The sequence below is a fragment of the Schistocerca piceifrons genome, chromosome 3, assembly GCF_021461385.2.
Source record: "Schistocerca piceifrons isolate TAMUIC-IGC-003096 chromosome 3, iqSchPice1.1, whole genome shotgun sequence".
Lineage (NCBI taxonomy): Eukaryota > Metazoa > Arthropoda > Insecta > Orthoptera > Acrididae > Schistocerca > Schistocerca piceifrons.
This window is the reverse complement of record NC_060140.1, coordinates 484,439,205-484,453,043: the sequence shown is the minus strand read 5'-3', so window position 1 is coordinate 484,453,043 and position 13,839 is coordinate 484,439,205. Positions and strand designations below refer to the sequence as shown.

Sequence of the window (13,839 nt, the reverse complement as noted above, 5' to 3'; positions counted from 1 at the left end):
ACATATATTTCAAATTTAACTAGTGTTTTAAATTCTTGTTAAAAATTTGGCAAATATGAAGAAAACATTTCAACATTACATAATACTTATGAGTACAGGCTGTGCAAGCTTGAGTTTCACAATTTACTTACGGCTTCTTTCAACGTGCTATGAATCTGTTACAGGACAAAAATAAGCTTGTGAGCATTTTGATTCAAATCTACATAGGCCAATCAAAAAGTTTCTATTTTAGGGTGTTATTGCAATGTATACGCAATGTAGCATTACTCCAATGCAGGTATATAAGCAGCGACATGATGGCAATGGAAGAGTGTGGCATTCATGTCTTGCCAACATGCTTGTGGCAAATGCATAAACATGAACTGTGGCGACGTTATTGCCAAATGCGTCCGAACAGCAACAAAATGCTGTTATTCTTTTCTTGGCTATCAAAGGACAAACACCATCAGACATCCATCAGAGAATGAAGAATGTGTACGGCAAAGCATGTCTGTCGAAAACCGCCATTGTGGAATGGTGTGCCAAAGGGTGCTGCTGCTTTATGGTAACACACATCCTCATACTGCAAATGTTGTAATGCAGAAGTTACACCAACTGAAATGCGAGGCACTCTAGCACCCATCCTGTAGTCCTCATCCCTCCCCATATGATTATCATGCTTTTGCTCCCTTACAAAAGGCATTGAAAAGTTGAAAGTTCCTGTCAGACGAGGATATGCAGCAGGCAGTTACTGACGTCTTCATGCAGCATGACACAGTGTTTCACAAAATGGTTCTATGTAAAGGGACAGAGGTCCAAATCCCATGTCAAGTTGAAACATATCCCACACTTTGTCTCTTGTTAGTCGTAAAAGACACACAATATACGGAATCCTTCTAACCATTGTGTGCGCCTGGAGAAAAGTTCCAGCAACTGGAATATTGGCAAGTACTTGAAGCTGGATGCAATAAACTATTTTCACTAATTTGCAGATACTACTTCTGAAAGTTGTTTGCACTTGCAGAAGTCTAATTGCTGCATGTGTTTACATGTCAAAGAACTTGCAGAAGTTCACACATTATCATGTTCACATTCAACGTAATATCTGCCCACCATTCTCTGTTACTCACTGTCTTCAGTGATTTTTGAAAAGTTTATACACCTGCACCTCTCCACTTGTGACCAAAGCACAATAATTAAAAATACTGTCTTTCACAACAAGACCCCTTCAATCAATTAAATTTTAAAAAGTTTGTAGTACAACACCATCGCACTCACATTCACTGTCCAATGTGTCCCACCATCCACCAAAACTCCCCTGATTCATTTGTCTTTTTGTGCACACTGCCTCATTATGATAAAAGCCAGCTACTGGCAGTTCCATTAATCTTCCCTCACTGGCTTTCACACATCTTTTTTCAGTTGAGCACTGTTGCCACACTTTGAAAATAAGCATTGGTAATTCTGGGCTGGCACGTTCCAAATCAGACTGACAATTTATGAATATTTGAAGATTTGTTGTTGAAGGCTAGGTCAAGACCTCAGACTAGTCACAACTTTGTAAAGAACAAATTAAAATTTCCATGAGTTACTTTATAAACAGAGCTCCAAAAAGGTTGATAATATTAGCTTTTCCCCTGGCTCAAATATTTGCCTTGTTGATATACTTTTCTGGTATTTGGACAGCTCTTGATATTGTCCAAAACTTCCAATGCATGTCTAAAATTTTTCAGTTAGTGTATGATATTTTAAATTCTGACATAAAATAGGGTCTCTATTTCTCGGCCTTCATAACCCTACAGCAGTCATCATGTCCATTCCTTTCACACCCCACCAACAGAAGAGAGAGTTACTGACAATATGGATGTACTCAACACCCTGGCAACAACAACTTGGCCCCTGCCTCTCATTGGTACATGTCAGACTTCTGATGGTGAATTTATTAAAGAATGCTTAGAAAGTGCAGCAGATACAATTTGCCATGGCAATGAAGGAGGTGTCTAAAAATCAGTTTGTCTTATCAAACTATCGCCTGGAGAACTGATGAACTTAAGAAATCTATTGAAAAGGATTGGAAAAGTTGTAGTTTTAGATTTTATTCATTGGCAATACATAAAAATACTGATACTAGTGATTTGGTCAAATTTTCCATATTTATTAGGGGCGTTAATGATGAATATTATATTACTGAAGGAATGGTTTTATTGGTACCATTTAAAGACAGGACATCATTATCAAGAGAGTTATATGAAGCAGTGAAAAAAAAAAAAAAAAGCAGTTTTCTTTGTCTGTCGTCAATCTATCTGGCATAGTTACAGATGGTGTGTCAGCGATGGCATCTAAAAAAGAAAAGCTTGTAAAATTAATAGATAACGATCCACGAAGTGTCAGAGAGTCATTTCATGAAATACCATTGCGTGATACACCAAGAAAATTTATGCTGAAAAGCTTAAAAAAAATGGATCATATTATGAAAATCATAGTTAAGACTGTAAATTTTATAAGAGCCAGAAGACTGAATCATTACCAGTTCCAGGAATTCCTCACAAGTTAGGATGCTGAGTGTGGTAATATCGTATATTTTACAGAAGTAAGGTCCACAGAGCACGGGCCCTGTCAGACCAAGAGAATCTACCTATAGAGATAGAACGTCTCAAAACAGTTTTCTCCAAGAATGGATACACGGACAGACAAACTGAGAGGGCACTCCAACCAGCCACTATACCACAGGCTCTGGAATTGTTAAAGGAGCAATGGGGCCAGCTGCAACACTACACAAACAGAAGAACCAGAGACATGGAGATGGAAAACGAGCCCCTGACGGACTGCCAGGCACACCAGACCGAAGATGGAACACCCAGAAGTGGGACTGGTGGGCGCGGACCGCAGGGGGAACATCCAAAGCTGCAGCGGATGAAAAACGGAGCGGCAATGCTCCAACAGGTCATGGTGAGTGGGCGCAGACCGCAGGGGGAACGCTTGGTACCCCAGACCGTAGATGAAACCCCAGGAGTGGGTTTGGTGGGTGCGGACCGCAGAGGGAACACCTATAACCGCAGCGGACGAAAAATGGAGCAGCAATGCTCCAGCAGGTCGCAGGGAATGGGCACGGACCACAGAGGAAGCACCTGCAGCCGTTGGTGGAGGGGGAAGGCCACAGGCATAAATACTGGACCAGGTCCACTCGAGGAGCAGTCTCAGGTCGCACCTGATGAAGGTTACGAGCCATGTGACCGAAATATCGTGCAATTACAACGCTGATATCCGGCAGAACACCCAACAACCCAAGATGTCATTAGATCGCCGGGAAAGCCTGAAGAGTTACATCAGAAGTAAGGTTGTTCAGTCAAGGTCAAATGTTATAAAGATTTTCTAGTGTATTATTGCAATCTATTCGTTCACGACATCAAAAGCAAAATCTGTGCCAAAAACTGACTATGCCAACTTGGTAATAGATTAAACATTTTTGATAGATCTGACTGTTCATTTACGTGACTTAAATAGACATCTTCTATGCAGAAACCTACTTATCAGTTCGATGTTTGAAACAATAAACGCATTTGAAATGAAAGTGGAATTATGGCAAGCACAAGTAAATGCAAACAATTTGTCTCATTTCAATACATTTGGCAAACATAATCCTAAGGAAGGGATGAACTACTCAGCCATGCTTTGAATTTGAAAATGGATTTCAAGAATTTCGAAAACAATGATCAAAATTTTTGTATTTGTGTGACACCTTTTACAAACAATACAGATACATTGCCAGAAAATTTTCAGGTGGAATGCATGGAGCTGCTGCCTGACATCCATCTAAAAAAACTGCTCATGTATCCTTATTCAACTTTCACAAATCATACCTGTCCAGGGACTAATATCTGTTGCTGCACAGTCATGCACTATATATGTTATTTTTGCCTGGAAGCACATACACTGCAAAAGTTATTTTCAAGGGTAAAGTACACAAATAGCAGAAATAGAACCAAAATCTCAGATCAATGCCTTGAGAACATCCTGAGAATTGCAACCACTTCAATCAAACCTAATACTGATATATTAGTTTCTCAAATTCAAAGTCAAACATCACATTAATTCTATAATTTGTAATTACAGTGGAACCTCACTTAAAGACCACTTCCCATAACGTTCAGTTCACATAACGAGGAAAACAAATTGTAAAAAAAAATACTTGCTTAACGAGTGATGTTTTGGACAATGAGTGACAACAATTTTGTGTGATGTCACCAGCCATTCACGCATGGCAGGGGAAACATTCAACAATATGAACACGTTTCATTGTCGGCAGCAGCATACGAACAATGTCTAGTGAGTACTGCAGTCTGGGTTTAGAACTCTTTCTTCTACCATCTTAGTGCAGCTTGTGATCACTCATTTGTCTAAACTTGTATTCATACAGTGTTTCTTTGTGCAAATTTTACTAAGCTTCATAGAAATGTCCCCAAAGATAAAGCTGCACAAAGATGACAGTAAGAGAAACAAAATGACCTTAGAAATGAAATGTAAAATCATCGAAAAACGTGAACAAGGTGTGAATGTTGCCAATTTAGCACACACATACAATCAGTCTACATCAACTGTTTTCACTGTCTTCAAGAAAAAGGACAGGATTAAGGTGATAGATGCTTCAAAGGGAGTGACAAGTGTGTCTAAACAACAGTTTCGTATTCTGGACGATGTTGGAAGGTTGTTGCTTATATAGATAAATGAAAAGCAACTGCAAGGTGACACTATTAATAGGAACATCACTTGTGAGAAGGTTAGAATGATTTTTGCCCACCTTATTAAGAAGACCCCAGGATCATCAGTAGCCGAAGTCATGTTTTTAAGGGAAGCAGTGGGTGGTTTGAAAAGTTTAAGACAAGAACCAGCATCCACAGCATTGCGAGGCATGGTGAAACAGCCAGAACCAACACAAAGGCAGCAGAGAACTTCATCAGCAACTTCAAGAAGCTCGTAGATTCCGAGGGTTATCTGCCGCAACACATTTTTCTCTGTGAGGAGGCAGGTCTAGTCGGGAGAAAAATTCCAAAGTGTACCTTTATAATAGCAGATGAGAATGTACTGCCTGGTCAGAAGCCAATGAAAGACCATCTCACATTGCTATTATGTACTAACGCAAGCGATGATTTGAAAATTGAGCTGCTGCTTGTCTACTATTCAGAAACACCATGAGCCTTCAGGAAGCATGAAGTCCACATGGGCCTGTTAAACACAATGAAACATTTTTTTTTTTTGTGATTGGATCAATGAAGTGTTTGGTCCTTCAGGAAAAAATATTTGCTCGAAATGAATCTGTCACGTCATGTCTTGCTTGTTATGGACAATGCTCCAGCCCATTCTCCAGGCCTACAAGATGACCTCTCTGAAGAATTTCAGTTCCTCAAGATCCAATTTCTGCCTCCCAATACCACTCTGTTACTCCAACCTATGGAATAGCATGTTATTTATAACTTTAAGAAGCTCTATACTAAAGCACTCTTTGGGCATTTCTTTGAGTTGACTGAAGCTACCAATCTGGCTCACAGAGTGTTTTGGAAATATCACTTTAATATCACTGCCTGCATCAAGATGATCAAAAACGCTTGGGAAGGGGTTACCAACAGAACTCTCACTTGGATGAAGCTTTGGACAGAGTACATTGCCAAATGTGACTCTGAGGCATTTGGTTCAGTGCCTGAAATCAATGAGATTGCGTCTTTGGCCAGGAGAACGGGGCTAGAAGCGGATAATGATGATATCTATGATCTTGTGGAAGATCATAGCCAGAAATGGCCACCGAAGAGCTTATGGAGTTGCAGTGTGTTTCACAGCAGGAAGTAGTGGGGAGGAGTCTTCAGAGAAGGAAGAGGAGGAGGAATCAGCAAAGCAGCAATCTTCTGGCATAATAAGATAAATGCTGAAAGCATGGGAATCGGTTGCATCACACACTGAAAATCATCACCCCAATAAAGCAGTGGCTATGCACAATAAAAATTATTTGACAATAATGTTGCATTTTCACTAAATGTCGAAGTGTCGGCGGAAACAAATGACTATAGATAGCTTCCTAGTAAAAAAGATTTGTTACGTATCGTGAATAATGAAGTACACAATACTGTATGTATAATTTTCTTTGAATAAATGGCATGAATAAGATAAAACTTTCAGTACTTTTTCCGCATGGAATGCATTATCATATTTTACTTTCAGTTATATGGGATAAATTGTTTCACTTAATGACTGTTTTGTACTACGAGTAAGATTCTGGAACAAATTATGCTCACTCTGCGAGGTTCCACTGTACTCTATATAAAATTATTAATAAAATCTTGTAGAGTGGATAATCAGAAACTAATAAATTATGTAATGTGTAAACTATATACTTACAACTGTCTGTCCACCCCTCTTTTTTCCTTCGCTCAGTGGTTATTGTTAGTGTTATGTACGTAATGTGCTACCCAGAAATACCAGTCTTCTTCCAATATGGTCCAGGTAAGCTAAAAGGTCCTGATTTAGGGGAACCATAACTCAGGATGATCAGAAAGGGATCTGAATCACCATTCTTATGAATGTGTGTCCTGTTTCTTACCACTGCCCTACCTCACTTTATTCCTAGGCACAAAGTATATATTGACGAGAAAGATGGTATCTCAACATTTGGTTTAAAATTGGCAGGAGTGGCACTCACTCAGTGAAACACAGTAACTATTCAACCAGCTACGCCAACTGCACAGCAGACAACCCATACGAGTGCCTTTGCTAACAGCACAACATTGTCTGCAGCGCCTCTACTGGGCTTGTGGCCAAAGTGGTTGGACAACTGGAAAACTGTAGCCTCACCATACGAGTCCCGATTTCAGTTGGTAAGAGACGATGGTAGAGCTTCAGTGTGGCAGAGACCCCAAGAAACCATGGACCCAAATTGTCAAAAAGGGTGCAAGGTGGTTGTGGCCCCATAATAACATCGATTGTATTTACATTGAATCAACTGGGTCCTCTGTGCCAACTGAACTGATCTTCGATTGGAAATGGTTATGTTCAGCTACATGGAGACCATTTGCAGCCATTCATCAATTACATGTTCCCAAACAACTATGGAGTTTTTATGGATGACAGAGCACCCTGTCATCGGGCCACAGTTGTTTGCAATTGGTCTGAAGAACATTCTGGAAAATTCAAGTGAATGTTTTGGCCATCCAGGTAACCCAACATGAATCCCACTGATCATTTATGGGACATAAGAGGGAAGTCAGTTCATGCACAAAATCCTGCACTGGCAACACTTTAGAAATTATGGACTGCTATAGAGGAAGCATGGCTCAATATTTGTGTAGGGGCTTTCCAATGACTTGTTGAGGCCATACCACATCGAGTTCCTGTCCTATGCAAAAGGAGGTCCAACTTAATATTACAAGGTATCCCATGACTTCTGTCACCTCAGTATACACAAGACATTAAGCACATTTTCCAAAAAAAGAAGCAGCAACTCACTGTGATATCAGACCTACTAGAAATTCTGAAATTTCCACATGACCTCTCCACTACACTACCAAGTTACAGCAAAAAATGCAAAATGCAGCCCTTTAGGGGTTCGCAAGTCAAACTGCAAGTAAACATATACCTAGGATTTGACCGAATGGGAGAAGAGACCAAACAGCGAGGTCATCAGTCTCATGGGATTAGGGAAGGACGGGGAAAGAAGTCAGCCGTGCCCTTTGAAAGGAACCACCCTGGCATTTGCCTGGAGCAATTTAGGGAAATCAAGGAAAACCTAAATCAGGATGGCAGGATGGGGGATTGAACCATCGTCCTCCCGAATGCGGGTCTAGTGTGCTAACCACTGCACCATCTGACTCAGTGTATACCTAGGAAACACACTCAATGATGCAGTCTTATACCATTTCCAGCCACACTTTGAGATCAAAGTATTGCAAATTTGAGAAGGGGAAAAGCACACAACAACTCTTTATGCTCTCTTTGTCAGTCTCTCAGTGTCAAAACCTTCGCTGTTTTATCACAATTCTCCCTATTTTGCAGTAACTGTTTACTGTCATACCTCACTTTCTCTTGTTCTGCACTTGTAGCCTGACTATTTGGTTCATCATGTTAATGTGCACAGAGGATCTTATGAATTTCCACCTGTGTGATAGAGATAATTGGTCTCTCTCTCCGACTGCAGAGTTCATAGCAAGATTTCACATTCAAATAGCTAAGTTTAGTTACAAATCTTTCCAATCCTTTATCCTTACTAATGAAACTGCAGTTCTCAACAAGAAGCAAATCAGTCCTTACTGAGATTTCTACAGTTGTCAGCAATAGAAATCCATGTGCCTTTTGTATGGATAATAAATCATTCCCTATTGCTCAAATAATTCATCACTCTCTAAAAACACCTTAATTGTGGGAGCCACTTTGCCTTCTAAGGGGACCTCTACTTTGATTGCTTCTACTAACTATACTGTGAGAAATTTTATCATTTTGCTGGGAAATACGAAACACTATGTGTTACCTACTCTGGGCATGGCACCAGAATTTAACAATCCCCTGAATACCATAATAGACTTCCTCTTCTATCTTGATATGTACTGCTGTTTCAAATTCTCATGTAGGGTGTCCATAGCTTATGTGGAGTTAATGGAGGACTCTGTACGCAGGTAATACATTCTGTGTACTCGAGTTGCCCTTTCATTCGAATGTTTCAGGAAAGACATATATGGACAATCTCTCTGCAGATATGATGGCACTCTGATCAAAAATAGGTAGTCATTTATCTAACTGCTGAAACAGGAGGAGGAGATTAATGTTTAATGTACCATCAAAAACATTTATCTAACTGCTGAAACAGGAGGAGGAGATTAATGTTTAATGTACCATCAAAAACAAAGTCATTAGTGACAGAGCAGAAACTCAGATTAGTCAAGGATAGAGAAGGAAAGCGGCCATGCCCTTTCAAAGGAACCATCCTGGGATTTGCCTTAAGCAATTTAGGGAAAACCTAAATCAGGATGGCTGGGCTTCAGTAGCCCACTTGGTAATTGTTGAAACATTGCTACACACACACACACACACACACACACACACACACACACACACACACACACAGAGAGAGAGAGAGAGAGAGAGAGAGAGAGAGAGAGAGAGAGAGAGAGAGAGAGAGAGATGTCCTTGTATACCTGTAGGAGCCAAATTTGGCAGTATTGTAGAATCTGCTCCTTTGCAAAAAAGGATCTTCTGATGGCTAACAGGATGTTTCAAAACAACTGACATACATTTCCGTGCTGAATCAAATGGCAGAATCTTCAAGATTTCGAAGTCCAGTGCACCTTGTCCTGAAAGGCAAAATGCAATGTTAATGCCTTGAGCATATTTTCTGCACTTTCATTTGTCATCAAGAGAACCGCTACCTTAAAGAAAACATGGAGTAAAGCTCAATATAATTCAAAAAATCTATAGCATTTAGTACAAACAGAACTTTATGATGAATATGAAAAATTCTTACAAGCAAACGCAAAATGTTTTCATAGTACAGCATTCAAAACAACAAATCAAAACAGAAATATTTTTAAGGAATATTATTTCGATATCTAATATCTGGAATTATATCTACATTAATCGCAACTCTAAGTCCACTGATAAAAATGTAAATGACAAAATATCAAAAATTAATCATTTGACAAGAAATTATAAGCTCATTGATGACAGGTCTTGTGAGACACTTTACTTTCAAATCCAAATATATCTTTCAAAATGATTTCTTTCTCTTTTTCTTTGGTCAGGGAAATAATATAAAAGAAAAGAAGCAGGACCTTAAGAGATATGTAAGATACACCGAAGATCAGGTTAGATATACTATATGCAGGAAGGAGTATTTTACGATAGAAATGAAAACAAATTTGGTGTCTAGTTTTAGCTACAAGTGACAGGGATGGTAAAATAAAGTATGAAACATTACAAATGCAAAACACTATATGACCTATGAACCACATTTAATATGAGTTTAAAAAGATGGTTCTGTTTTCAATACTGCTTGCAACATGTTGGCAACATTATTCATTGTTTGTGTTCCCGATTACACTTGCAACAAACTTTTCTACAAATGTATTAGCATTGCTGAACTGGCAGCAAATATTTCACATTGAGTATTAGCATCAAGAGCTACACTATGACAGGTGAAGGGGAAGAATTAATATGTGGTGTGGCATTAACAATACTTGACGAAATAGGTATGTGGAGAAAATGACACAATCATTGTCAATGGACAAAAAACATACTACAGAAGACATGGTGGGAATGAGATGCTGTGTGAGTTGGATTTGGAACACGGTTCTGGTTTTTGTAACTTCACTAGGATGCTGCCATCCTATTTTGAAGTTCTAATGAATATCACAGGGCCAGTTGTTTGAAAGAAAGACACACATTTCAGAAAAGCAATTCCTGTGAAGCAAAGACTTGCTCTCCATTTTTTGGCAACAGGAGATTCCTATTAAAGCCACGCATATTTATTCCACATTTCAAAGCTAGCCATATTTCAAATAGTTCCTGCAGTTTGTGAAGCTTTGGTTGAATGATTATGAAAACATAATTCAATTGTGGTAAGAACATTGAAACATACATTTAATGTATCACATGTTTATTTTTATTTTCAGGTTAAAATTAATCCAAATTATCGTTTTCAAGAAAGAAAACTTCTCAAGCTTCAATTTCACTCACACTTCCAATCAATGAGATGGTGGAAACTGCAGGTAATGCTTCCTCTGCCACATCCATATTTACTGCTGATTGCTGCCTCCTCCATACATTAATTTCTACCTCATGAGAGCATAGTAAATTTTTTTGTTTTCATCACCTATTTTTCAGGTGGCAGATCACATAACTTGCTGATGACTATTTTTTCCAAAGTCAGATAATAAGTCATCTTCTTCTTCTTATTATTATTATTTCTTTATTTTCTCAGACATTAAGTCTGGTTAAAAACGGAAAGTGACGCGGACCTTGATCAAGCGTCACTTCCTTTTAACTGTATGGTATGTGTTATATTGCATTTAGGAACTTTCGGGTAACTGAACATGTATCAATAATTACAGATTTCTGTAGTTGTATATATAGGTTTGGATGTAGCTGTATTGCATTGATGTACTGGTGGATATTGTGTGGTATGACTCCTGTAGTTGATAGTATAATTGGTATAATAACTTTATCCTGATGCCACATGTCCTTGACTTCCTCAGCCAGTTGGACGTATTTTTCAGGTTTTTCTCCTATTTTCTTTTGTATATTTGTTGTATTGGTTATGGATATTTCGATTAGTTGTGTTAATTTCTTCTTTTTATTGGTAAGTATGATGTCAGGTTTGTTATGTGGTGTTGTTTTATCTGTTATAATGGTTCTGTTCCAGTATAATTTGAATTCATCCTTCTCCAGTACACTTTGTGGTGCATACTTGTATGTGGGAACGTTTTGTTTTATAAGTTTATGTTGTAAGGTAAGCTTTTGATGTATTATTTTTGCTACATTGTCATGTCTTCTGGGGTATTCTGTATTTGCTAGTATTGTACATCCGCTTGTGATGTGATCTACTGTTTCTATTTGTTGTTTGCAAAGTCTGCATTTATCTGTTGTGGTATTGGGATCTTTAATAATATGCTTGCTGTAATATCTGGTGTTTATTGTTTGATCCTGTATTGCAATCATGAATCCTTCCATCTCACTGTATATATTGCCGTTTCTTAGCCACGTGTTGGATGCATCTTGATCGATGTGTGGCTGTGTTAGATGATATGGGTGCTTGCCATGTAGTGTTTTCTTTTTCCAATTTACTTTCTTCGTATCTGTTGATGTTATGTGATCTAAAGGGTTGTAGAAGTGGTTATGAAATTGCAGTGGTGTAGCTGATGTATTTATATGAGTGATTGCTTTGTGTATTTTGCTAGTTTCTGCTTGTTCTAGAAAGAATTTTCTTAAATTGTCTACCTGTCCGTAATGTAGGTTTTTTATATCGATAAATCCCCTTCCTCCTTCCTTTCTGCTTAATGTGAATCTTTCTGTTGTTGAATGTATGTGATGTATTCTATATTTGTGGCATTGTGATCGTGTAAGTGTAATGAATGCTTCTAGGTCTGTGTTACTCCATTTCACTACTCCAAATGAGTAGGTCAGTATTGGTATAGTGTAAGTATTTATAGCTTTTGTCTTGTTTCTTGCTGTCAATTCTGTTTTCAGTATTTTTGTTAGTCTTTGTCTATATTTTTCTTTTAGTTCTTCTTTAATATTTGTATTATCTATTCCTATTTTTTGTCTGTATCCTAGGTATTTATAGGCATCTGTTTTTTCCATCGCTTCTATGCAGTAGTTGTGGTTATCCAATATGTAATCTTCTTGTTTAGTATGTTTTCCCTTGACAATGCTATTTTTCTTACATTTGTCTGTTCCAAAAGCCATATTTATATCATTGCTGAATATTTCTGTTATCTTTAGTAATTGGTTGAGTTGTTGATTTGTTGCTGCCAGTAGTTTTAGATCATCCATGTATAGCAAATGTGTGATTTTGTGTGGGTATGTTCCAGTAATATTGTATCCATAATTTGTATTATTTAGCATGTTGGATAGTGGGTTCAGAGCAAGGCAGAACCAGAAAGGACTTAATGAGTCTCATTGGTATATTCCACACTTAATCTGTATTGGCTGTGATGTGATATTATTTGAATGTGTTTGGATATTAAGTGTGGTTTTCCAATTTTTCATTACTATGTTTAGGAACTATATCAATTTAGGATCTACTTTGTATATTTCCAATATCTGTAGTAACCATGAGTGGGGTACACTATCAAAAGCTTTTTGGTAATCAATGTATGCGTAGTGCAGCGACCTTTGTTTAGTTTTAGCTTGATATGTCGCCTCTGCATCTATTACCAGTTGCTCTTTACATCCTCGTGCTCCTTTGCAACAGCCTTTTTGTTCTTCATTTATAATTTTGTTCTGTGTTGTATGTGTCATTAATTTCTGTGTAATGACTGAAGTTAATATATTTTGTATATTGTTGGTAGGCATGTTATGGGGCGATATTTAGCTGGGTTTGCTGTGTCTGCTTGATCTTTAGGTTTCAGATAAGTTATTCCATGTGTAAGTGTATCAGGGAATGTGTATGGGTCTGCAATGTAACTGTTAAATAATTTAGTTAGATGTGAATGTGTTGAGGTGAATTTCTTTAGCCAGAAATTTGTTACTTTATCTTTTCCAGGGGCTTTCCAATTGTGAGTAGAATTAATTGCTTGGGTGACTTCATGTTGCAAAATTATCACTTCAGGCATTTGTGGTATCATCTTGTATGTGTCTGTTTCTGCTTGTATCCACCGTGCATGCCTGTTATGTTGTACCGGGTTTGACCATATGTTGCTCCAGAAGTGTTCCATGTCTGTTATGTTTGGTGGATTGTCTATTTTAATGTGCGTGTTATCTATTGTCTGGTAAAATTTCTTTTGGTTTGTGTTGAATGTTTGGTTTTGTTTCCTTCTATTTTCACTTTTTTTGTATCTTCCAAGTCATTTGGCCAACGCTTGTAATTTCTGCTTCTTTTCACCTAATTGCTCTATCGCTTCTTGTTGTGAGATTTTACCTAACTTTTTTCGTTTTTTTTTCTGACATTTCATTTCTTATAAATTGTGTTAGCTGTCCGATGTCTTTCCTCAGCCCTTCTATTCTGATCTGTAGCCTGTGTTGCCATGCTGGTTTTGTGGGTTTCTTCTGTGTGTTGGTTGGTTCTGATCTCTGCCTAGTGTGTATATTTAGTGTAGTGAGTGCTCCTATATAAACCAGTAGCTGTAACTCTTCCATAGTTGTGTTTTCATTTATTTTGTTGTGTAT

The 13,839-nt window shown here is 38.1% G+C and overlaps 1 protein-coding gene across 3 annotated transcripts in view; it reads right to left on the bottom strand.

Moving 5' to 3' along the window:
• Positions 1 to 13,839, bottom strand: part of LOC124788426 (phospholipid-transporting ATPase VA) — a 344,887-nt gene that overhangs the window by 44,697 nt on the left and 286,351 nt on the right. For all 3 annotated transcript variants that reach the window (XM_047255695.1, XM_047255693.1, XM_047255696.1), the window contains one exon: positions 9,153 to 9,308. In XM_047255695.1, the coding sequence (XP_047111651.1) occupies positions 9,153 to 9,308 (156 nt within the window). The remainder of the gene's footprint in view (positions 1 to 9,152; positions 9,309 to 13,839) is intronic.